The sequence below is a fragment of the Aulonocara sp. 'chitande type north' Nkhata Bay genome, linkage group LG7, assembly GCF_057382095.1.
Source record: "Aulonocara sp. 'chitande type north' Nkhata Bay isolate Kocher_YH1m ecotype deep benthic linkage group LG7, A_spYH_male_GT1.1, whole genome shotgun sequence".
Lineage (NCBI taxonomy): Eukaryota > Metazoa > Chordata > Actinopteri > Cichliformes > Cichlidae > Aulonocara > Aulonocara sp. 'chitande type north' Nkhata Bay.
In genome coordinates, this window is record NC_141350.1 from 53,672,537 (window position 1) to 53,697,699 (window position 25,163).

A 25,163-nucleotide genomic window follows, 5' to 3' on the forward strand; every position below is an offset into this window, starting at 1 on the left:
AACTTGTATGTTCATTATGTACTGTGAGCTCAGCGCTACTGGTGATCAGAGTAAAGCATTTAATAAAGTACTGTACTCAAGTACAGTTGTAACCTTTTTTCTTTTTTTCCTTTTTTTTTAAACTGCTTTATGCTGCTTTTCGTGTCTGTGTGTGTCTGTCTTTAAGAAAATAAAAGAAACCCAACTATTATCAAAATGAAACTTTCCCGGTTAGGTATTTTGAGTTTCTGAAATGTTTAAATCACATGGCACCATTATTGTGCAATAGCAATAATAGTATTGCAGTAAAGTGTACTGCAATTTATCACTTCCTTTGCCAATATGTGTTTTATCCAATAAGACACACTTTACTCTTTATCAAGGTGCCCTGGTCTTGTGGCTGTTTTTCAGCACAGGACCTGGGCACCTTCCAGTCATTGAGTTGACCAAGAACATCCCTGAATACTGAAGTATTCTGGAGTAATATGTGAGGCTGTGCAGCCAGATGATGATCCCAAGCTCAGCAGTACAATTATTGAAACAGGAAAGAATCAAGGTGCTGCAATGGCCCAGTCAAAGTCCAGACCGCAACCTGACTGCGATGCTGTTGAGAGGCGTTAAGAGAACTGTGAATAAATGTAAGTAAATGTCTACAAATCTCGCTGAACGGAAGCAAGGTCGTAAAGAAGAGTGGGCCAAAATGCCTCCACAACAACATGAGCGAATGATAAAGTCATAAGAAAAAGATTGCTTCAAGTTATTGCTGCTAAGAGTGGTTATACAAGCTATTCAGTCAAGGTGTGTAACATGGAATAACTGCATTTAAACTATAGTACAATGTTCTCAATGAAAGAAGACATCTAATAAAACTTAAATAGCCCCAAGTCTCTAAATTGACCTGCACTGCTCACGTAAATGCTGTGCGATGCTGCAAGTTTGTTATCAATCTCATGCGAAGTACATACAGGGACAGTCTTGCCGTCTATAAAGGCAGTTTATGTAGAGGAGAGCAATGTGTCATGATTTAATAAAATAGATGTGGCAATCAACACGAAAGGGTTCAGACAATTTTCATAGCGTGTTTGATGGGGTTTTTTCACTGCCAAAAGAATAAAAAAATATATAATACAGTTCAATGGGCTAAATATTGAACTTGGAGCACAGAAACAAACCATCAGTCTGATACCAATACCAGCGTTCTTATCGATATTATTGGTTTTTAGATCGATCCCCTGAATGACTTATTCATGGACTCTGGTTCCACCCACTTCTACCTCACATTGAGTCTTTAATGCAGTTCAGAGAAATATTTTGAACCTTTTTACTAAAAACATGTGTGTATTTTTTTATACTAAACAAATTTTACATATAAAATACAATGAAATTAGATATTTGAAAATACTGTTGGACTACATTATTGTAGATATCAGCATAAAAACAGTTGCACGGCTCACCAGTTACAACATTGAACTCGTGTTTACGCATCCATACGTGACAGACTTCATAATTTAGTACTTGAAAGTCGTGACAGCTCATTTGTTAAACATTTCTTTTGTTTCTTCTTCTTCTTTTAATTACTGACGTAAGCAACAGCTGCTTCCGGGGCGGATACACGGCTGTGCTAACTTCCGCTTCCTAACGTTGAGCGCGAAATCTAAAACAACAAGCTGACATCCTAGCAGCTGCCGCAACATCCTAAGGAATATTTTAAAGATCATTTTAAAAATATTTAATAATTTTTGCGAAGATGTCTTTTACTCCAAAAAGGCCATGCCCAGACCCAATGAACGACTCGATGGAGAAGAGAATAAAGCGGATTTCTATCGAGGGGAACATCGGTGAGTGCTGCAGCTTATTGCAAAAGTCACATTTGACAAAACAAAAAGTTCAGTGTAAAGGTTTAATGTCCGCAGATGGATGTCAGGTGCTGCTCGGGGTACCTGTGTGTAACAGTATACAGCTTCAGACGATGTACTCCTAATGTACTACTTTTGCCGCCAATTTGCTACTAGACTATTCTTCTTCTAAGAAAATATTAAACGACATTGCACCTGTGTGACGCATAGCTAGGTCTATGCAGTACGCTATATGACACGAGTGAACTTTAATTTGTGCTTCTTTTGCGTTCAGCGGCAGGCAAATCTACCTTTGTTCGCCTCTTGGAGCAGGAGAGCGCGGACTGGGAGGTGGTACCAGAGCCGATCGCCAGGTGGTGCAATGTTCAAACAACTGGCAGCGACTTTGAGGTATTAAAATAAGATTCTATATTAGAGTCGTTTAAAAAAAACTTTTCTGATGTTTACATAAAATCTGCTTTCTTGTCAGTTTATGACAAATTTGTGAGTAATTTAATAACCAGCACATTATCGTGCATTCAGGAAGACGTAATAACTGGGGAGACTCCCCATCTGTATTTAGAGTGCAGCTGCTGTCTGCCCTTATACAGTATCTGCGTGGCCACACACCCAGAGGGACAGATAGTCCCACTGTGGGCGGATGAATGTATCATCATCATCAGGCCAAACATCTGACACCCCCCCCACACACACACACACACACACACAACTGGCGACCTGTAACCTCACTTTCAGCCTAATATTCATGGTCTCTACATGCCATAAGGATCCCCCCACCCTACCCCCAGCTACCAAGCAGTGAGAGGGATATTGAGATACTCTTCTCCATATCAACCAAAAATGCTTAAACAAGTGACTGGTGTGTTGCATTTGCACTGTTGTTATATTATGGATGACTGGATACAAGTTACCAGTCATTCATAATAAGTTAGGTAGATCCTTCATTGTTACCAGTTTTCATTCAGCCCAGCATCGCCAGCAGAGGTGGGAATCATCAGACAACCCACGATATATTACCACAATATGATGTTATTGTGATTTTTTTTTTAATTATTATTTTGATTGTATTGCAGTAACATATACTGCAATTTATCACCTTTTTTCAAAAGTGATGTCCTCAAACGAGTGAACTTTAATTTGTGCTTCTTTTGCGTTCAGCAGCAGGCAAATCTACCTTTGTTAGATTTGCTAGATTTGTTCATAAGATTGTCAGTATCTGTCTTGTCCAGTATTTTCACTTTGTGCTGCAACACCAGATTATCGAGTATACCAACGCTGTCAGTAAAACCTGCCAGGAATGTTGCCATAAGACGGACAGACTAGGATCATGGTTGCAATTACATGCAAACTGTTTGTGATCATTCAGGAATTAACTGTGGAAATGGTTGAAAGCCACACATTTGTTGCCGTCTGCGTAGACAGGAAGTCACATTTATCTTTTTTACATTTGCAGAAAGGTTGCTTCCTATCAGGCAACTGGTGCAGTTGCCCTGCAGTCAATTAAAATTAGTTGTGAGTGTGCAACACCCTCAAGCTCAGGGTGGCCATTTAGTTACCACTAGTTGCAATTTGTTGCAGAATGTGGGGGGGAAAAACCTACTGCTAGTGGCCAGTTTAAAGAAGGTAAACACTTCAAATAAAAATATATCATATCAGCTCACATGTACACTTTTTGTTGGTAATCCAATAAATAGTGCAAAATGGTGTCGGCACGCTGTAAAATGATAGTATGCAGGCACTATCAGAATACACTGCTTCTGCTGAACCATTCAAGGGTCCTCAACAAGTCTCCACTACTGCCACAACTTTTAAAGGCAGTGGTCAAAGCGCCCTCTGCCAGTCACTGGACCAAGTATTTTTGGAGAGCAATGCCAGTGAGGAACAAATCAAATTTAGAAAAATGGTTTAGTGCTTTTCTTATTTACTCACTTACTAAATGTGGGCTAAGATGTTTATGGAAAAGCCAGCTTTGTTCAGCAAAAGACAAAGCTTAAATGATTTACAATACATCGGTAAATAATAATAACTATCACTCGTATATGACACATTAAACTGTATAAAGTAAGATGCCTCGGATTGTCTTAAAGGACCTGAGTTCAGTGCTTTAAAAAGACAGCATATGTGGCATAAAGTTGTATTCTGATATTTGCAAGATCTAAAAAATGTTATTTTGGGGAAAGGTAAAGAAACGTGTGCAAAGAGTTTCCATCAGTAGAGCTTGGTTGGTAAAAAATCAAATAGCTGATGCTTTAGCCATGTATTCATCACATGCCTTTTTTTTAACAATGGGGCTATGTCACAGCTTACAGTGATTCACCTTTTTGTTACACATGATGACAAAAGGCTGCATTTATTATCTCTAAGTCATGAAGGTGTGTAAAATGAAACAATGGGATTTTTATGTTCTAGGAGCTGACCGCATCTCAGAGGAGTGGCGGGAACGTCCTGCAAATGATGTACGAGAAGCCAGGGCGGTGGGCTTACACTTTCCAGAGCTACGCCTGTATCAGCCGGGTGCGTGCCCAGATCAGATCAGCCAACGGGAAGCTCAGAGAGGCTGAGAATCCTGTGCAGTTCTTTGAGCGGTCCATCTACAGTGACAGGTATCGGACCTATTGATGAATATGTACGCTTGATAAAAATATTTTTCTCATAGAAATTTTCACTGTGAACACAGTGTAGGAATTTTTACCAGGCTTTAGAAACCTTTGTAAGAATTCACTTCTTTCCCACCACAGAAACCAGCCTCTGATTTATTTAACCCCTCAAAACAATTACAATTTAAAACATCCTGTGATAAATGAAACAGAATTGCTCATCCTTTTTTTTTTTTGGATTCATTATATCTTAGGTACATCTTTGCAACCAACCTATATGAGAGTGAATGCATGAATGAGACCGAATGGTCCGTCTACCAGGACTGGCATGGGTGGCTGCACAACCAGTTTGGCAAGCACATTGAGCTGGATGGCATTATCTACCTCAGAGCCTCACCAGAGGTAACCTCCTCCTTTGTACTGCACACGTTTATACCTAAATGACAGTGTCCTTTAATAGAAAGTTCTGCAATTTTCATCATTCATGATTTAAAAAAATTATAATAAAGCTCACAATAAGCAAAAAGTTCACAGTGTTCTTCTTCTTTGGTGTACAGAGATGTTTAGAGCGGTTACACCTGAGAGGTAGAGAGGAAGAGCAAGACATCCCTCCGGAGTACTTGGAGAAACTTCACTTCAAGCACGAGAGCTGGCTGCAGCACAAGACCCTGACGTAAGCAGACTGTTCAGTCAGAAACTGTGTGCATTTATATGAGGAAAAAAGATGTACTTGTATGATAGGAGAGGCTTTGAATAAGCATTGGAAACCCCCTACTCCCCCATTCATGCAACAGCTGGAGGGGGGGAAGCGAAGGCTCGAACAGCGATACATGTGATCTTCATCTGCGTCATTGGCTTTGTGTGACGGGCTGTTTCTTTGCTCCATCATGTGTACATTTCCTTACAAAGTTTAATGTCTTCATTTCATTAAAAACAGTATGCAGTTTCCCACAGTGGGAAACTATAACATCTCTAACTGCATGTTCTATATCATGTCTTCCCACAGCATGGAGTTTGAGTATCTCAATGACGTGCCGGTCATGACGCTTGACGTGAATGAAGATTTTAAGGGAGATAAAATCAAATGTGCTAACATGATCGAGAAGGTTGGTACCGTTTCAGCCTGCGTAAAGATCAGAAATCATCAATTAATGCTTTCATTACTTTTCATATACTGTATTTCCATGTATGTTTTTGCACGTTTCAATAAATCGCTGCATCTGCCTCATTTTCCTAGCAAAATGGAAATAAGCAACGAGTGGCTCAACAGGTTTGAGCAGCACTGTGTCAAAACACAGTGCTGTAAAAAGATGTTTCAAATTTACTCGCTTGCTGTTATAAAAGAAGACAGTTTGGGCAAAATGCTGCATGAGACTGAGTTTCTTGTGATTCAGGGCTCAGTGATGCAATAAAATGCTTGAGCACTGGCATTGGTACTTTTACTCGAGTAAACACACACTGCGCTTGTTCATGAACCAGTTTCATGTTGATGCTATCAGCTGTGGTTAACTCAGGCACTTATTTTCACATCAGACACAAAAAAACCCTGTTCCACACACAGCTTGGTGCTGTTACATAAACCCAACTGTTATCCAAGGAGGGGAGGGGAAAAGAAATCCAAAGTAATGATCTGTGCCTTTGTTGGTTTAGATTTTAATGCTAATTTGACGCCTTTTTTGTTTTTGTTTTTTGCTTTTTTGTAGGTCAAAGAGTTCTTGAGCACGCTATGAGCACCACCACAAAGAAAAGAGTGAAGACTGGATGGCTTTTAAAGCATAGACAATGACAGTTACTTGTCTGTTCAATAACTGAAAAGAAAAGAAATTGGGGGTTTTTGGTTGTTGTTTTTTTTAAGTGTTGTGTATTTATCAGCATTAATGTGCACAAATGAGATTGTAATGTATGTCCACTGATAACAATGACAGTAAACTTGTTATTTTTTTTCCCCCACCGATTGCACAAAATCAAGTGTCACACGTGTTCTTTCTCCGCTCCAAATGTTTCTTGGCACTCTGTGCAGCTCTTCCAGAAGATGTCGCCAGTCTCCATTAAAGCTGCCCGGCTATTTCTGAGCGCTCAGCCTGCCTTGACCTGGTAGCTCCAATAGGATTTGACTAAAGCTATCTGACATTAGCTTCTTTCATTTTTACTTTTAATGCCTTTTTAAAAAGCACAGAGTAGAATGGATCACCAAGGTGGAAACATCTCATGACTTTTTGTTTGCTTTTGCTCTTTTTGGCAGTTCCGGGTCCAAAATAAATACCCATCCTCAGCAAGTGTTCAAATGAATTATTTAAGTGTAACTTTTAGAATGTTGTTAGCAGGATTTGTTTATATATTTCCTGTTAAGCAATAAAAAACTGATTTTGCATGTTTCTGTCTATGGTCAAAGTTGTTTTAATGAAGTAATGGGGAGCCAATTTGTCAAGTTTTAGTCTTCTGCGCGCCTCCCAGCGCTAATGGTCTGACCTCCGCCCCTGTGGCGTCACGCAGGAGGAGGGATGGTACTTTAAATATGGGGAAAGAAACGCTACACACAAAGACTCCCGTGGCACTTCCAAACAGGCGCTTTGGACAAGATGTTACCTTGGCCTTGCGTGTGCGTTTCCATTTAGATATGTGGATTGTGCGTTTCGCGTTAGGTTTGATTTGTAGGGTCGCAGAAATCATCCCAGCGAGATAGCCGCAGCTCACGTACTTTAGTTTTAGGCACTTTGGGAGCGCAGCAGTTAGATTAGGCAACCGTTCTCAAACACGCACGACTCGAAACTGACGAGGAGGACAGGTGGACGCCACGCTGATCAGCCGCGAAGGGGAAACTTGTCACCATGAGTTCCGACAAGAGCAAGTAAGTGTCTGATCGTCAAGTGTTAACTTGTGAAACTAAAAGCTATGCACGTTTGAAGTTTTACCTCGTAGCTTTCGGTCCTCGGGTTTTTGGGGAGATTTGTTTTGTTGTTTCCTGTCAAGTGTTGAGTCGGTGAACGAGGCGTCAGGAATGTCGCTCACTAGAAAACGAAGTAGTCACGTTCAAAGCATTGTGCCAGTGTGCGTAAAGCTGGAACTTCTGTGGTTTCTGAGTTTAGTGGATCGCTGATGGCATGCCATAGTAACGCCACGTGCAAGCTATTTATAAGAGTACTGATCTTTCTGAAAAGCGTTCATTCATTCCAGCGACAACCTTGGATAGATAAGACACACACCGTGGCTATGAACGGGCTAATCTATTTTCCAAGAAGCTGTCGCTATTAATTAGAGAGGAGGAGAGCGCAAGGCAAGTGTCGGAGATGTCTTGCATTGTATCTTTCTGAATAAAGCCGTGCGTAATGCGTAGTGCGCTAGACTGCACTATCCCTGTGGCGGACGGGTATGAGGGGGAACCCTCCCCCCCCCTCCCCCATCCCATCCCATCCACTGGGCCCAGTTGTATAGACTTCACAGTAATGTCAAACAGGGAAGATTCACGGAGTCTGCTCTTTCCTTACAAGCATCTCATTCACGGTAACAAGTTATTTTAGATGGATGTTTTTGGCTTGAAAATGTAATTGCATCGGAATAGGCGAGGCACAGTTCCTCAGAGCGAGCGTGACGCCCTCTCCAAGTAACAACGAACGAAACCTGAAATGACCTATTGTGCCGTGCCATGTCAGCAGCAGAAATAAAAGTGACAGCCGATTCCTCGTTCTTGTGTCTTTCCCGGAGACAGACGTCTGGTTTTGTAACAGGGAAACGTTTTCTCTATTCTTTTTGTTCTGTTTCACCTGCACCTGTGTGAGCGCCTGCTGAAACTTAAAATGCTCTTTTGTGTTCTTCCCGTTGATGCTTTGACCAATGTGCCATTGAAGGAAATTCCAAAAGTTAAGGCAGAGCTGAAGGGCACCGAGCTAACTTCTGTTTGGTTATTACACAAGTCAAATAATCTCTTTGATTGTACTGGTGATATGGCCATTTATTTGTTTACCCATTTCACTTCGCATTCAGGCTCCGCAGCGGTGTGATAGTGGAAGTCACAATAGCCCCACTTGAGTGTTAATTGGGTGGCTATATCTGAGGAATATTAAGCTGAAAAGTATGTTGTGATAACAATACCAATATAATGGTTGTATTATTGCAACACTTTGATTAAAAATATATATAGGTATATGCTTCATATTATGGCCTACTCTCAGCCTGAGAAATTGCCAAATGGCCAATTATCAAGTTATATACCTAATGCTGATCACCTATATGTCTTCCTCTGTCCTTCAAGTAATGGTGCAGAAGTTAACTGCAACCAGCCAAATCCGCTTTTTTATGCTTGCCTGTTAAACTTTCATGTGGGTATTACCGCCCAGAAGATCAGCTTTAGCTCGAGTATCACTTTAAGGCTTGAAACTCACTGCTGTACACCTTTTTTCTTTCTTTCTTTCTTTCTGTTTTTTGCCCTGATGGCGCTGAGGGCATCTACCCTCATGGCCAACCAGGCTGGTTGGACTGGATCCGTCATTCTGTAAAGAGATGGGGATGATCCTTGATCCCAAACAGCTGATCCCGACTCCTCACGCACTGACAGGTTTATCCAGACGCCTGAGGTCACTGAGAACTGAAGCAGAATCGAAAGTTCAGGAGTGAGAAATAGATGCAACTGGTCGCTCAGATCTTCACCCAGATTATTATTCTTATTATTACTATTCTTATTATTATTGATTAATCAAGAAGATAGAGTCATAGAAGGAAATTGGGGGGGGGGGGGGCAAGATCAAGTCGATTTCCTGCATTTAAAATGACTTGAATGAGGAGATGTAGGATCCAATCGACTATGTTGACCTGATTTTAAACTCGGCGAGTCATTTTGACTTTTCTGAGATATACCAAAAAGCAGATTTAAAGTTTCTACTCTCTTTGAAGCACTTACCATATTTCTTTTTCCATTTGACACCCAATTCAAAACAGGAATGATGCGTTCCCCTCCTGCATCCAGGATGTCTGTAAACCACCTGTGGCCTGTTTCTCATGGTTAGTCGAGCCCTGTCTGAGGCCGCAGTGTGCAGTGATTAACACGGCTCTGTGAACTTGCCTTAGCCAGCAGTAAAACCTGAAACATGAGCTTTCTTTGCTCTTCTGTGTGCTCACCGGTTTCCCTGATGACCCTCTCTCTGTGCTACATGAGCTGCCTTCATGCATACTGCTGCATCACCAGTTCTTTGGTACCTGCTGCAGAAGTAAATACCCAAGCTGGGTTCTTAGAGAGATCCTGAATCGTAGCTCCTGTCTGTACAGCCATTGTGCAAGATTGAATTAAAAGGGCCAATCTCATGTTTTTATAGCGTGTCACTTCTGATCGTTGTTAACATGTCTGCTTAGGTACAAGGTACAAAGAATACAGCATGGCAGAACCCAGCTCTTCTAAAGTTGGTGCTATTTTCTGGATGCTCTGTCCTGGGATGGAAGACGATGAGGACAAGTGGAACAGAACACTCAAAGCAATCAAGGCCTAAATGATAGTGTTGACTCTATGTGCACGGAACAGTGCGGAAACCTCGGTCACTTTTATTTATTTATTTTTTTCATATTTAAGAAAAAAAGAGCAACAAAAAGAAGGTACAGAGGTTAAGGATTGCATATAAACTTGGCACTTAACCCAACCACTCCTCGACACCCATTTGATCTGGGAGCTGGTTGCATCTGTTATTATCAGTGTTGTGCTCCTATGTTCTTAGGGCCAGAGATCATATCCACTAGGGAGATCCAGATGAGCTCGGAGTGCAATCAAAGGAACACGTTGTATCCTTCCTGACTTTGTTTATTTAGCGGTTTTGCGCACTGCTCCCATTCCTTCTGTGCTGTCTCATCGTTGGCCTCACATTGTTCAGTAGCAAATTTAAACTGCTCACGTGTTTATTTTGCATTCTTTGTCCCGAAGCAAATATTTATTTTTGGTTTATTGGGGAAAAAAATGCTGCCAAAGGAAAAACACAAATTTGATTGTGACACACATATTTAGTTTTACTGCAGTTTGACGCAGTAAATTGACACACAGGCACAGGGTAAGTCTTTACTTACCCTTTATAGCTCAACACAGTGGAATATAAAGGCAGCCTCTTTTTTTGTTTTGTTTTTTTTTTCCATCTTTTTATGGTGTATTGTTTTCTGTATTCAGTGTTGAAAATAATTATCCACATTACCAGGTGAGCTAAGTAGCAAGTTGGAAGCAAGAGTGAGGGGTGGCTTGAGACTTTTTATCTCCAAGCAAAACATGACTGTCTACCTGGTGGAGCAAGCAAAGCAGTGAGACGTTTTTTGTAGTTGGCCACCAGGTTTGGAGACTGACTAGGCCACTCCATGACCTTAATGTGACCTATCCATGACCCATCTTCAGTGTTCTAGCTGAGGGAAGTAGGTTGGCACATGACCCCACCCATTGGCTCCTCAAAGTGGTGAAGTGGTCCTGTACCCTTTGTAGAACAATAGCCCAAAGCATAATGCTTCCACCTCCATGCGTGACTGTGTTGACGGTGTTCTTTGGGACGTACTTAGGATTTCTCTTCCTCCAAACATGACAAGTTGAGTTGATGCTGGTGAGGGTAGAAGTACATTTACCTTGTTGAGCAGGGGAAACCTGCGGGCACTGCAAGACCTTGATGCATTATATTGAAGTTTGTTACTGATGGTGTTAATTAACAAGCTCTTCCTGTGTAGTTTTGGAGTGATCCAATAGGCAGTAAAAGTTTAAATATAAAGCAAGTGCCAATCAGACATTTTGCACAGTGGATCAACATTTTGAAAAAATTGGTACTTTTCTGCATTCATCATTCCATCACTCTTGACAAAATCCCCAACGGTGTTTTACGGATGGCTGTAGACTCTCACTGCTGTACCTCTCACCTGACCTCTGATGTACATGTTGATGATGATTTGAAGCAAAAATTTCAAATTTAGATTCGTTATTCCATAAAACCGGATTTTTGCATTCCAGTTCTCATTTGATTTGGCATATGCTGGCCTTTTCTCCACGTTTTCCTTCCTTAAGAACGCCCTCTGGGGAGCCACCCTTCTACTGAGACTTTTTTCATTGTTTCTTAATGACATGACTTTGAGATACTGTTCATCTGCTACGGAAAAAAGATTGGGTATGCCACTTTTTCTTTTGCCCTGCATTTGTCCTGTTTCCTCAAATTCTTTAAGGACACACTGCAGACCATGATGAGATATGCAAAGATTTAGGTGATAGCTCTTTGGGACTCACCTTGTTGGTGCAAAAACAGTGTTTTATGCCTGTAACTGCCTTATCTTTTGGGATATGGGGACAAATTGTGTGTTTTTTGCAACAGACTGTTAGCAACAAAATGCCCTAAAGATACATTTTAAAATTGATTCTTTGCCAAGTTGTCTGTTATGTTTACACACAATACTGTTTCATCTTTTTTTTCAGTTAGGTGCTTTTTTTTTTATGTTTGAACGATTCATAGGTCAGTGTTAAGTGGCTTGCCAAAGAAGCCCTTCCTATAAAAATGGTCAATTACTAGACTGAAAATCAGTGAAAAAGCAACCAAAGTCCAAAGAACACATTTGAAAGGCATTCAGAAATCCTGGCGAATGATTGTTCAAGAGTCTGGCTTCTTGGAAGCAAGAATGAGGGGTGACTTGAGAGTTTTTGCACAGTACTGCATCCTTCAATAAAACGTCACTTACAAGCCTGAATAAAATTTGTGCTAACGTTAGATAGATAGATCTTGGAATGTAGATGTTACTTTAATATCCAACAACATTTCACACTGAATAAGAATCTTTTTTCAGGATTGTGTTTCACAGTAAGTTGAATTTCACTCCGATGGTCATAAAAGTGACATTACATTACAGTACTTTTTTTTTTCTACTTTGGAGCAGCTGTGTAGAGGTGTGATAGTGGATACAGTGGTCAGAGGATGTTGAATATGGGGCCATAAGTCATCCTAACCCATGTCATGATCTTTATGTAACATTTTTAATTCTTTTTTTGTTCCTTTTAGAATGGAGGATGAGGCAGTCTTGGACAGAGGAGCCTCGTTTGTCAAACATATCTGTGATGAAGAGGAAGTGGAAGGTAAAGACACATTGCAGCCCACTATCTTTAGCTTTACGTGATAAGTGTAATGTATTCCCATTTTTTTCCACACATACTATATGCAGTCCTGTGCAAGCAAATGTGAAACCAGTCATTTCTTTCACCCTCCAGAGTATCAGTGCAGAATTAGACATATAGGATAAACATTATCCACTTCCTCTAACGTTTCTGTACAGGAAGATGTCTCTTCAAGTTGTCTAATCCTGTCCAGTTCTGGCTGTCAGCTAAACCCGCAAAAGAATGCATCTGGAGACACCCATATGAATTTACTGAGGCATCCACATACTTCACGAAACCACTTCTTTTAGATGAACACAAAGCAAAAATACTTGGGGATTATGTCGAGCTGCTTGTGTGTAAGCAGTAGCTGCAAGAGCCTCCTGTGCTCGCCTGCACAGGAGTCTGAAAGAAGAGCGTGGTTTTGTGTTGGCCTTTTGTTTTCTGCAAGAAAACAAGGCTAACCATCAAGTATGAAAGATTATTTAACCCTAAAAGAAATGTTTGTGAAATGCATGGGTGAAGAGAGCTGCATCACTAACTGGGTCAGTTAATCTCAGTCTTCTCACACCCACTATTCTTTCTAATTACTTCCTGGAGACATTAAATCATTAAATTTCCTGTACGAGTCTCTGTGTAGGAAGTCACTGGCATTTCTTTAATTTTGCAATTTGATGGCATACTGTGAGAGGAAATAGAAATGTTTTAACATTTCACACTACATCACACTACAGCGGCAGTTTTTCTCCTGTCGGTGGACGACGCAGATTACCCAGTTTTTGGGATTAAAGTGATTTATTTTCTCTCCCGTGTTTGTCATCTGATCTGCTTGCTCTCTGCTTTATGTTGTGACAGGTCATCACACTGTGTACATCGGTGTCCACGTTCCCAAGAGCTACCACAGGAGGAGGCGCCACAGACGCAGGCCTAGCCACAAGGAGAAGCGGGAACGACCTGAACAGAGCGCAGAAGGGTCCAAGTCCGACGGGGAGAATGTAGACATCAGCGTCCTCAAACCTCTCAGTGAGTCGTGGTGACACTAACATGACGTTTAGTAAAAACAGTGTGCATGAAATCATCTATGAGAGCCACGTTGGTGATGGATAAATCGCTCCTGAGATGAGCTTTAAATCATCTGGATTAAGTCCAGTGCAAATTACAGCCTACAAGATATCAGTTTTCCCTAGTAAGGAGGCAGAGCAATGAGGGGTGGGTGGGGTGCGAGGGGCTCTCTTTCTTTAAGCAGCAGCCTGCACTCAAGTGAATAAATGCAGCAGGGGAATGGGAACATGCTGAGCACTAATCTGAAAATGACGCTGGAATAGCTTAATGTGTGTAAAGTAAACAAAAGGGGGGGGGTGTTACCTGTCACCTGATGATTAAACACGGCACTCTGAGATTTGTGGGAAAGGATTCTCAGAAGCTAAGTGGTAAAACGGAAGATTTAGCACAAATGGCAAGATATAGAGATGTTAAACGAGATCCTTAAGACCAAATGACAAAGTAGTACTCATACGGTGTCTGTGTGGATGAAAAAAGACTGCAAGATTGTCAACAGTATTCTAATCTTACTGTTGCTATAGGGCAAATACACCCGGTCTGTCCCTATAGAGAGGCTTAGAAAGCTGACATGGTTGAACCATTAATCCCCTGATTGTTTTCTACAGCCTGAGGAATTAAAACAGACAGAAATTGCATTTAATGAGGAAGAAGGGACATTTTTTTAATTAGGTAAAACAGGTGGGAAAATCTGAACCTCACAGTCTTCAATGGCAACACTATGATTTGGCTTCAGTGTATAGTAAATGCGTGTAATTGTAATAGAGAGCCCCAAAGTTGTACCTCCTCTTGGGTAAATCATCGTTTTTGTTTTTAAGAGTCCCAAAACGTTACATCTGGTATGAGCAAGATTCACAATTATCATTACTGGAATTCACCATAAAATGATGCTGGAAACTGGTACAATAAGCTGGTGAATTTGTTGTGTGTGGTGGTGTCGGATATATTTGAGCAAGGGATTTGCCGCTTGACTCATCAGGGCATGTGTGAACAATGACAACAGGGCCACAAAGGCCAATAGGATCAAGGTAAACTGGTATTTCCACTGATATTTAAAGTTCAGATGAATCCTTAAAGGGTACCTGTTCAGTTTCATATTTAAACCTGAGACTCCAAATAGTTACTTTAGGTGATCCGAAGTTCAGAATAACCCTTATTTAGCTCACTATCAGAAGCTAGTTTTTTGCCAGGCTTGCATCAGTACATGTATATCAGTAGAAGTTTACACAGCCAGTAAAAAAGGAAAGGGTACGACTTTCAACATGTTTTTATGGGTCAGGCACTTTAACTCACATTAATATCAATCATAGGGGCTTTTATTGGAAACATATACATTTAAAAGGAAAAGAATTGAAAGGCAAGGCAGCACTTTACATCAAAGGAATGAACGGCCCCACCTGCGATTCACAGCGACTACTTGATAATGATTCCTTGGACATTGCAAACAACCATGTGTTGTGACACATCTTTCACCCTCAGTTAATGGTTCAGATCAGTATAAGTGCGGCAGTTAGGAAATAAAAACTTGCCATTTCTTAAAACGTAAACCCTGTAGAGAGCGTTACATGTAAGGTGCGTATTTGTCCAACAGTCACCACAAAGCACAAATGGCATTTCTCAAACGACCAGTAAATAAATCTAAATCTAAAACCATATGAACATGCAAACGTGTGCAAAAACTGGCCTCGATCATGCAGTTTCTGTATGGAAATGCACAGAAAAAGAAACAATATTTTTAATTTGAAGCAAATATTTAATCAGTCGCCATATAAATGTTGCAAATCATGGTAGCCCTAGGTAGTTTATAGAGTTTCATCAAGAATAAACCAATCGTACACACCGTACAATTATTCTAGTGGTATGATGATGATGCTGGGCTTTGGTGTAGACCCTGAGTTCATACATTGTGTAAAACAAGCTGATTTAGCTTGTATATTAACCCTTAGGTCAGCTTTCTTCTTGACTTGTAATTTTTGAACAGAGGGTGGGTGGGTGCAGTGCTTACGTAACCATCTTAAGGATATCCCCTTGTTTTGACATCAAATATCGCCCCCAACCTCCTACACAAGACCGCAATCACAAGTTGTATAAGCATTCAAAAGACTACAATCAAACAAAAGTTCAAAGACAGTGAGCAGAGTTTCATAACAATAGGCACCTTGTGTGGACAAATAATAGAGGTGAAGGTGAATAGAGTGATGCTATGATTTGGAGTGACACCATTGAACGAGGCATACTGGAAGAGGCGATCCACCAGGAAACTGTGAAGCATTCCAGAATTATTTGTAAGACAGCCAGTAGATTCATTGTTCCTCCTCCAACTGTAGAATGAAAATAGAAACCTATTAGTTTGAGAAACGTACCACAAATATTAATTTTCTGTGTCACCAAAGGACTAGTTTGTGAATTGTTACCTTCCTTCTAATCAGAGGGTTGTTGACTGGCTGCTCCAGTCTGCATGCCAAAGTATAATTGGGCAAGATATTATAGATTTAAGAGTGCTCTGAGTTCCCAAGCAGAGTAGAAAATCACCATGTAAGAAGGAGTCCATTTACCATTCCTTAAAGTACAGCCAGTTCCTAAAAGTAGACACGAGTTGGAGATTTAAAAATGAAATGCACGACTCGGGGTTGGGCTCCATTATCAAGAAACGGGAGAGAGTCTGAAGGGATCTGCATGAATGGGTGAATAAAGCACGAGTAGATACAATGATAGGCATTGTCCATTGACCACTTTTTGGCTTTGTTGACAATTTACAATTGCATCTTTCTTGGTTTTGCCGGCGTAACATTGAGTTGTCTTTTCACAGGCTCTCACAGCAGCCCCACAGCTGAGTAATCTTCTCTCCTCTGACGCTGTAATCCTCTGTTACACCTTATGCTCAGATGTAAACCAGCCTGAGTGCTTAGTCATTCAAAGGTGCCACAATATGAGAGGAGCTTTGTTCCCATTAATCTCTCTCTATCTACAGTAGGTGTCATGGGCCCTGCCTGATTACTTTCTGAGTCATGCAAACTCCACCGACTTTAAGTAAACGCGGAAAAAACTAACATCAGCTTACATAAGAATAACTTCTTTATCAATTAGTTGATTTTTTTTTTTAAATACTCTCAGACTTGTGACATAAGGTGACATAGAGACAGATATGTCTAGAGAATGCAATCAGAGACTGTAGTTTGTTTTCTCAGTTAGTAAGAGCTTTATTACTTGTTACATTTGGATAAAACTTATATAGCACCAAATTACAACCTGTCCTCTCAGGACACCTAGAGTAGCAACTAAAGTCATGACCTTACGGTTTTACAGAGAGAAATTGCTGTTTTGATTTTTTTTTTTTTTTTTTTTTTTGCTGGATAGAGGCCAATGGCAAGAAGCAGCCTCAGGGAACATCTGTTACCACAACCGGCTGGGGTGAGGAGAAAGTGAAAAGATGAGCACAGAGCGACAACATTCACTAGTACAGCAAGTAACAACAGATCAGGAACATGCAGCTCCAGAAGCAACTATATGTGCAGAAAGGTTACGTGCAGAGAGAAGAGAAAAAGTTAATAATATGCAGTAGCACCATAAAATCCAAGGGAAGCAGATATTATAGGAGAGTTGCTAAGTGCATCATGTGAGGCCTCCCTGCAACTGGGCCTAATGCAGCAAAACTTATCAATGAAACTTGAACAGAAAAAAAGTGTTTGACACCTAATCTTAAAAGTGAAAAGAGTCTATGTTTCTTAAACCAAATTAGGAGCTGGTTCCACTGGAGAAGAGCCTGATAGCTGAATGCTGTGCCTCCCATCATACGTTTGGAAACTCTGAGAATCAAAAATAGGGCTGCACTCTGAGAGGCACGTGCTCTTTTGGGAATATAAGGTGCTACGAGGTCTTTAAGACACAATGGAGGCATGGTTATTTAGGACCTACTCAAGTAGAGGAATTTTATATTTAAATCTTGATTTAACAGGGGGAGCCAACAAAGACTAACCAAAATGGGAGGAATCTCAAGAATTACAATTGTCCAGCCTGGAAGTAATAAATGCGAGGTAGTTTTTCACCATCACCCTGAGAAAGTATGTTTTTAATTTAAGTAAGAGTAAGAAGATAATAGAAGGCAGTCCTAGAGGTTTGTTTACTGTGTGAATTTTTCTGAACGAAAAGGACCTGATGTTCCTTCCTAGTGGTCTTGGAGTTTAAGGTACTTCCATCCAGAGAAAGTATTTGGTTGGATGGCATGTTTCCTAAATCTTTACAGCCAAATATGATCGCTTCACGATTCTGAATTTATTAGGAGAAAAGTACATGTCATCCAAGCCCTAATGTCTTTAACAAATAGTCCAACTTATTTACATCTCCTGGTTTTATAGCTGTGCAGAAGAGCATATACGATGAAAATTATCAGTTGTATCCTTTCTAGTATTTGTGATCTTTGATTAAAGCCATTATTTGTGATAGCAGCTCTTTTCTTTGGCTTTGCTTGCCAGAAGGACAACATCATTTGTCATTTGTAAAATGCCTTTCTTTGGTTACACCATTTTGATGTACTGTGATGGTATTTTCCTATCTAAAAATGAATTTAATGCAATGTTGAGGCCATCATTCTCAACTGTTCAGCTACTATAGTGATTTAATTTGTAGTGATTAAAAACCTTGAGCATTCAGATGAAAACTAAGAGTAATGACAGGGGCATGATTCATTGCAAGAAATAAACTTGTCAAGGGCTTTTCAATTTGGGTGTCAGAGAATAATAATAATAATAATAATAATAATGGATTGCATTTCTATATAAATGAGAATAACGCTTAAAATCTTAGCTCTTGGGTTTTACAAATAACCCCATCTTAACTTACAAACCTAATAGCACTGTATCACCCCAAAAGAGCACTTTGCTCTCAGATTTAGGCTCCTAGAGAATTGAATTTAAAAGTAGAATGGAAGGCAGAGCCTTCAGCTTTCAGGCGCCTCTTCCGTGGAATCAGTTCCTCGTTAGATTCAGGAGACAGACGACCCTCTACTTTTAAGATTAGGCTTAAAACTTTTCCTTTTTGATAAAGCTTATAGTTAGGCTTCCAATGATGCATTTAGCATTTCTTCTCCACTCCCCTTTTTACACTATCTATGTGATTATATGCCACTCTGCATTTAACCATTAGTTATTATCAATCTCTGGCAATCTTCCACAGCATGTCTTTTGTCCTGTCTCCCTCTCCTCATCCCTAACCGCTCCCCCTCCCTGAGCCTGGGTCTACTGGAGGTTTCTTCGTGTTAAAAACTGGAGTTTTTCCTTCTCATTGTTGCCAAGTGTTTGCTCATAGGGGGTTCCACAGAGTTGATTACAGACTGGAAAATCAGTGGGCAGCAGGAGAGCAGACCTAACACAGAAGCTCAAACTGAATCTGTCATCCATATTTAAATGTCCGTTCTAGCTCACACACAACACACACACATAAACAAACTCCCACGTTCCCATACTACTGTATCTCTCTAAAAGATCTTAACTGCAAACAGTGTTTGAAGGTTGAATAAGAGGGCAGACTCTACTGCGTGATGAGCTACTCTTGGCATAAACATTTTTTTCCCTCTTGAGTGAACCACCTTTTATATTTTTTTGTTACCCTATTAAATGAAGGTGTGCATGTTGCCTCTACCTGAGATGCTTTACTCTCCCTGTTAGGAGTTTTCAACTGATGTGTGCAAATGTCAAGCAGAGCTTTGGCTATGGGGGTTGTGCTGTCACAGAACATGAGCATACAGTGTAACAAGATTGTCCCAGACAACTAAAGCCCCAGTTGAAAGTGCACATACTGACAGATATATGTAGCCCTACACTTGTAAGATTTTCCACTGCTTTCACCGATCTAAACCCACATAATCCTGTTGATTCTGGCAAAAACTGTAGAGCAGACGACTCAAAAATTGCGTGTAACCACAACGAAGGCCTGGTTTTCATTGGTAACACCAGCTGTGAAACGTAAGAGGCGAAGAGTGTTTTGTACACCATATGGTGTCAGTAAGTCATATTTGCAAAAGGACAGCAGAAAGGTGCTGTGGGTGTGAGGATCTCCTATGTTTTGGTTTTGCATCCTTACTGAAGGTTCATGCATGGGATCCTAAAGGTGTTTCATGCCCCTTTTGAGTCATTGGTCTTAACCTTCACATGACCTATTATTAGATGCGCTGTCTATATTAGAACAGTTCCAGCTGTACTATTTTAAAAACAAACAATCTAAATTAAGCTTTGGTGCGCTGTTTCAGGATTAAAAGGTTACAGGTGCCGTTACGTTCTTAAGCTATCAACCTGCAGAATCCTGACTGGTACAGTAAATCAAGGCACCTTCATAAATAGCCTCTTGTGTCTTGCTCTTGACCTCCACTTCGTTGCCTTACTTCATCGTTGCACAACTTTCGCAGAAGAGTTAACAAGAACAAGCAGTTCTCACATTTCATTTTGTCAAGATTCTTGTTAAACCCGGAGATTGCTGTTTTATTTTTGGTTATCAGAACAAGATCATAACTTGCATAAATAAACACTGGTTACATAATTTATTATGAATAATAAAAAGAAAAATCTATATGCCTAGGCTGTCTTACTGTGGAGGTCACATCACCTTTCTTGATGTCATATTCCTTAATGGTCTTCGTGTTTCTGATTGAAGTAATAGAAGTAGAAGATAAACATTCAGGGGAGGTTATCAATGCATGAGTGTGCTGATTTAAAAAAAAATCTTGGTTAACTTTCTCAGAAGGAAGTAAAATGTGTTTTACTGAAAATCTTTTCCTCGAGTGGATGTGTTGTCAGGCTGTTTCCTTCCAGCTAAGATAACACTGTTCTTTTTACAGGGTCATGTGCTTTCACCTTATTCGCAGCGCAATCTGCCCCCCACAAAATCTTTAAAGCTACCTGAAATGCTAAAAAACATACTATGTAACATCCCAACCAGGCTGCAGCTGTTTTGAATAGTAATTAAAACCTCTGATGTTTCTCTAACAGTGAGAGATGATATTCGAGCAGTTGCAGTTTAAGCAAGTCTGCTATGCAAGATATACTGTGGTCTCACGCTTACAGAAAATACTGTTTTGATGTCAGACAGATGCATGCCAGATTGTCAGACCAGTCAGCTGTTTGAGCTTTCTATTCTGTGCATGATTATGCAGCTGCAATTTCTTTCCTATACAGGAAACCTTAAGTTCTGCACAGCAGGCATCTGTGTAGCTTCACACAATGACAGCAACTACACTGCTGATTTGTTTGTCCACTAACTCAATTCTTTCTGCTTGCAGTTTCTCCTGCTGAGAGAATCCGGTTTATCCTGGGAGAGGAGGATGATGGCCCACCACCTCCCCAACTCTTCACTGAGCTGGATGAGCTTCTGGAAGTGGACGGGCAGGAGATGGAGTGGAAGGAAACTGCCAGGTGAGCTGCTAAGGCAAATGTGCTTACAGCTTATCCCCCCCCCATTTCACTTTAAGAGCCATGGGAAGTGGCTCACCATCCCGTGACTGGAACACAATCCCTTATAAATAATCATGTTTTGTGTGTGTAGGGAAATAGGCAGTGCCCTAGTGAACTCCCAGTCTACTCTTATCTGATCGAGATCTATAGTACCTGATCTGTGAGACCCGGAAAAGGCAGCAACTCCCACATGATCAAAACAGGCCTCAAGTATACAGGGACATGTGAACTTTTGGCATGTATAAGTGGAATCACTACACTTGTTAATGGATTTCTTTTAATTCACCTGTGGCGTGCTCAGTATTACAATAAATCATCAGTTATTCCAGCTAATCAAGCTAACATTGTGCGACTTTCATATAGAATTATTATTTTCAAATGTTCCTGGAAGACTATCAGTAAATTTTATCTTAAACCTGACCTTCTCTGATTTGACCTACTTACCCTGTTCACTGCAGTGCTACTGATTACATGGGGGGGGGGGCGTGTTACCTTGGTATAACTTACAGTGTTGGCTTTTGTCATGGATTAGGAGGTAGTACTTTATAATACACAATGGTTGTTGTTATTATCATTATTAAGCTAACAAACCAGCAGATATACAACATCATGAACGCTTCAACTTTGTTTGTCTTTTCTGACTAAATCTGATCACTGAGCAGCAATTAAATCAAATGTAAGACTGACCAGTTACTTAGTGTTTGAGGTAATCCTGAAGTAACGATTAATGTCACCTACTCTGACCCCTCAAGTAAAGTGAAGCTTCATGCTGAGGACTACCTTGTTACTTTAGCATTACGTTTCCATTACTTGCTATTCCTTTGTCCGACGTAACCAAGTAAAGGAATTCAGTGAATTCAAAAATCTCAGCACCTTTTGTCAGTTTTTGCACAGATAAGTGTTGTGTCATGCTTTGTCTATGGAGCGTTCTTTGAGAAGCATCGAAACAACGATAAGGAGCTGTTGTGTTTTTCTGATTCTTTGTCTCATTTTGTAAAAAGAGCAATGGGATTACACGGAAGGACATGTAAGTGAATGCCTTAGGACTCGCATTGTCTCCGTGGCCAAACTCTTCCCACAGCAAGACGGCCCGTCACAGACACGTGGACCGCAGCCAACCAGAGAGATACTCTATCCCCAGTGGAAACTCCATCCCCAGGCCTCATGAGAATGGTTCTTTGTAGTGGTGACATCTGAGGCATTATTATTAAAAAGAGTCCTTGTCCTGAGCCTTACCTTCGAGGCTGAGCTTATCCGTGGCAACAAAGTTGAAACGTTAAAATGGGATCTTGTTTGAACGCCGTTTCCGAGCAATGTGTGGTCTAAAGTTTCCAGAGAAGGCTGTCACCATTCCAGTGAATAGCATGCTTTCTAAAGTCTAGTGATTTATTTTTTATTTCTACGCGTTTCTGCATCCCACATTTATGCATTGTGAAGTGTGACAGCTTCAAAACATTGCACTGCTGTTTTGTAAAGAGGACAGAATCCATATTGTCGCCATTTGTTTTCCGCCTTTGTTTATTTTTAAACCTCCGTTACCTTTGATTTTGACCTCAACCTTCAGGTTGAAGATGAAAAAAGATGATGGATCGTACATTCTTCTGCTTCTGAGCACAGTCACTTGTCCAATTCCGGTATGGTTCACGCATATTTTGCCTCTTCTTTATTTTCTCCCACTCTGACCAGGTGGATCAAGTTTGAGGAGAAGGTGGAGAAGGGAGGTGAACGCTGGAGCAAACCTCATGTGGCCACGCTGTCCTTGCATAGTTTGATGGAGCTGAAAACCTTTATCGAGAAGGGCACGATCGTGCTGGATCTGGAGGCCAACTCGCTGCCACAGATTGTCGGTGCGTGAGGTTGACTAGATCGAAAGTGCTCCTGAAGGTTTAGAAAAGCCCAACTGCTACTTACGCTTTTCAATCTGTCCCCTCTAACAGAAATGATCACTGACAGCCAGATTGAGAGTGGTCAGTTGAAGGCAGACCTGAAGGAGAAGGTTACATACACCTTGCTGAGGAAGCATCGGCACCAGACCAAGAAGTCCAACTTGCGCTCTCTTGCAGATATTGGCAAGACTGTTTCCAGTGCAAGCAGGATATTTTCTAGCCAGGAGACTGGTAATGCAGAAACTCTTATTTCTCCTTATCAACTCAAACACCTTCTCCTAATTTTTCTGTTCATTTTTAACTCTTACTGTTTTAGGCTTTTCTTTTTTTAACACAAACCTGTCCCCTTTCCCTTTCTGTTTCTCCTCCCCCTCCCCCCTATCTTACTGTACTTCTTTTCCTCTCTTTTTTTCTTTCCTCCCACGGGGGTCTGTACTTTCTGACTTCCTGCATCTGGGGTGCAATAGCCCGCAACCCCCTCGAGCACCCTGTGCCTTGTTTAAACCCACAAGACTCAGAGGAACCATGTGAGGTCATGAGGAGCTCCAGCATGGGATACCTCTGTAAGTGAGGTCATAGCCCTCCAGCTGAAAGCAGCATTGTTGGAATGTAGTCCCATGGAAGGCTTGTGTGAATGGAGATAGACAATTGTAAATTAGAGAGGAAAAAAATGCAATAGTGTTGAAGTTTCATTAAGTCAACTGTGTTTAAAAAAAAAAAAAAAGGCTTAATGTGTTTATTCATGAAATCAGCCTGGAAACGTATGTGGTGGACAAAAGCTAAATATTCATTTTGCCGTAAATCAAATAGTGATAGACTAATGTTCTCCACCATTGTCAGTAGCAGAATTTCTAACCGAGTTCCAGAGTTTACATTCTCAGTTGTCTGCCAGCCGTTGCTTAAACAACTATTTACGTGTATAAACAGCAGACCTAAAGCAGTCATCTATCATGCTCTCTTGTCTCTGACTGTCTGACATTTGTCCTAAGTCTTAAGCCCTGACACATTTAGCTTATTTCTCAGGTTTCCGTCTCTTTTCAGCCTCTTTCTCAGCCAAAAATATCTTCTTCTTTTTTTCTTTTTTTTTTTTTAAAAAAGTTCTGCGTTCTTGCCCGTCATCCTCTTTGATCCTAACAGAATCTCCCCTCTCTGCAGGTAGTCCAACTACAACCCACCGAAACCTCACCTCCAACAGCCTGAGTGACTTCTCTGATAAGCCAGAGAAAGATCAGGTAATGTGTTTCGATGTGTTATTTGCATAGAGTCATATGGGTTTTGCACCACCGCTGTCAATGTTCACAAAGCAGCACTTAGAAAGGGCATCTACTGGGCTGTATGAGTGCTTCAGCATGCTGCAACGTAGACTGGAGACTGACCCCAGAGTATGTAGAAACATTAGCTTTATTAGTGTTTATCCACACTTTGTCAGGTGTAGACAATTGGCAGTTAAGCCATGGCAGCACCCGATTCTCTTGCACTGGCACTGCAAGGTGGAGGGCGTAACACATGTGAGCCCCAGATGCTAATAAATAAGACACCTTCCATTCTTCTCTCTGGTCTGAGTAACAACAGCTTACTGTCTTTGTTGTGTGAGTTTCTGTCATCCGCTGTAGTTTCTTTCGCTGCCGTGACTCATGACAACTGTAAATGGGCTGTATTGTCTGCGTTTTTCTGCAATCATGGAAGTAGTTAAACAGTAACTGAAATCACCCTCAAGCAACTGTTTATAAAACTGTGCATTGGTCAAAATGGTGTGTTTTTCTTTAAGATTTTAACAAGGGCTTTGTTAATCATCTCCCTTAGTTGATGTAAGTTTTTACAGGCTCAGTTTAGATCTCTGTGAATCCAGACTGAGGATGTATGCTTATTGGACGGCATAAAATCAAACTGCTGTTCAGCACATAATTGAAGGAAGGGCAGGTACTGCCTGTTCCTACACACTTATACTGACATCAACAAAGCACACCACTAGGTTTGCATGTACATGATACCCTAATCACTTCTACAAGAGGAAATTTGTAGCCTAACCCTAACCCCCCTCCCACCTCCATGATTACAGCTGAAGAATAAGTTCATGAAAAAATTGCCCCGCGATGCTGAGGCTTCAAACGTGCTGGTCGGGGAGGTAGATTTCCTGGAAACCCCCTTTGTGGCTTTTGTCCGTCTGCAGCAGGCTGTCATGCTTGGGGCACTCACTGAGGTCCCTGTGCCCACCAGGTAAAATCGTCCAAGGTCCAACTTGCAACATTCGAAACACTGGCCAA

At 40.9% G+C, this 25,163-nt stretch overlaps 2 protein-coding genes across 5 annotated transcripts in view; both read left to right on the forward strand.

Annotated features, from left to right (window-relative positions):
• Positions 1–1,593: 1,593 nt before the first annotated feature.
• dck (deoxycytidine kinase) lies at positions 1,594–6,775 on the forward strand. The gene is made up of 7 exons (XM_086301320.1): positions 1,594–1,817; positions 2,110–2,225; positions 4,245–4,438; positions 4,687–4,834; positions 4,990–5,105; positions 5,439–5,538; positions 6,136–6,775. The coding sequence occupies exons 1-7, from the start codon at positions 1,727–1,729 to the stop codon at positions 6,160–6,162; spliced, it is 792 nt and encodes a 263-aa protein (XP_086157446.1). The 5' UTR covers positions 1,594–1,726; the 3' UTR covers positions 6,163–6,775.
• A 181-nt stretch (positions 6,776–6,956) lies between these two features.
• The window catches only part of LOC147326229 (electrogenic sodium bicarbonate cotransporter 1-like), a 33,683-nt gene continuing 15,476 nt past the window's right edge, over positions 6,957–25,163 (forward strand). For 2 of the 4 annotated variants that reach the window (XM_086301316.1, XM_086301314.1), the window contains exons 1-9: positions 6,957–7,280; positions 12,421–12,494; positions 13,368–13,535; positions 20,842–20,974; positions 22,700–22,860; positions 22,951–23,130; positions 23,367–23,462; positions 24,055–24,131; positions 24,959–25,116. In XM_086301316.1, the coding sequence (XP_086157442.1) occupies positions 7,261–7,280; positions 12,421–12,494; positions 13,368–13,535; positions 20,842–20,974; positions 22,700–22,860; positions 22,951–23,130; positions 23,367–23,462; positions 24,055–24,131; positions 24,959–25,116 (1,067 nt within the window). In that variant the 5' untranslated portion in view covers positions 6,957–7,260. The remainder of the gene's footprint in view (positions 7,281–12,420; positions 12,495–13,367; positions 13,536–20,841; positions 20,975–22,699; positions 22,861–22,950; positions 23,131–23,366; positions 23,463–24,054; positions 24,132–24,958; positions 25,117–25,163) is intronic. The other 2 variants (XM_086301318.1, XM_086301317.1) reach the window with 1 other exon arrangement.

What these genes read in the sequence shown, in the direction of transcription:
- dck (XM_086301320.1), top strand. Translation starts at nt 1,727, where the DNA reads ATGTCTTTTACTCCAAAAAGGCCATGCCCAGACCCAATGAACGACTCG. An exon ending in ACCTCAGAGCCTCACCAGAG is followed by an intron (nt 4,835 to 4,989) that starts GTAACCTCCTCC and finishes TTTGGTGTACAG; the next exon opens with AGATGTTTAGAGCGGTTACA. An exon ending in GTGCTAACATGATCGAGAAG is followed by an intron (nt 5,539 to 6,135) that starts GTTGGTACCGTT and finishes GCTTTTTTGTAG; the next exon opens with GTCAAAGAGTTCTTGAGCAC.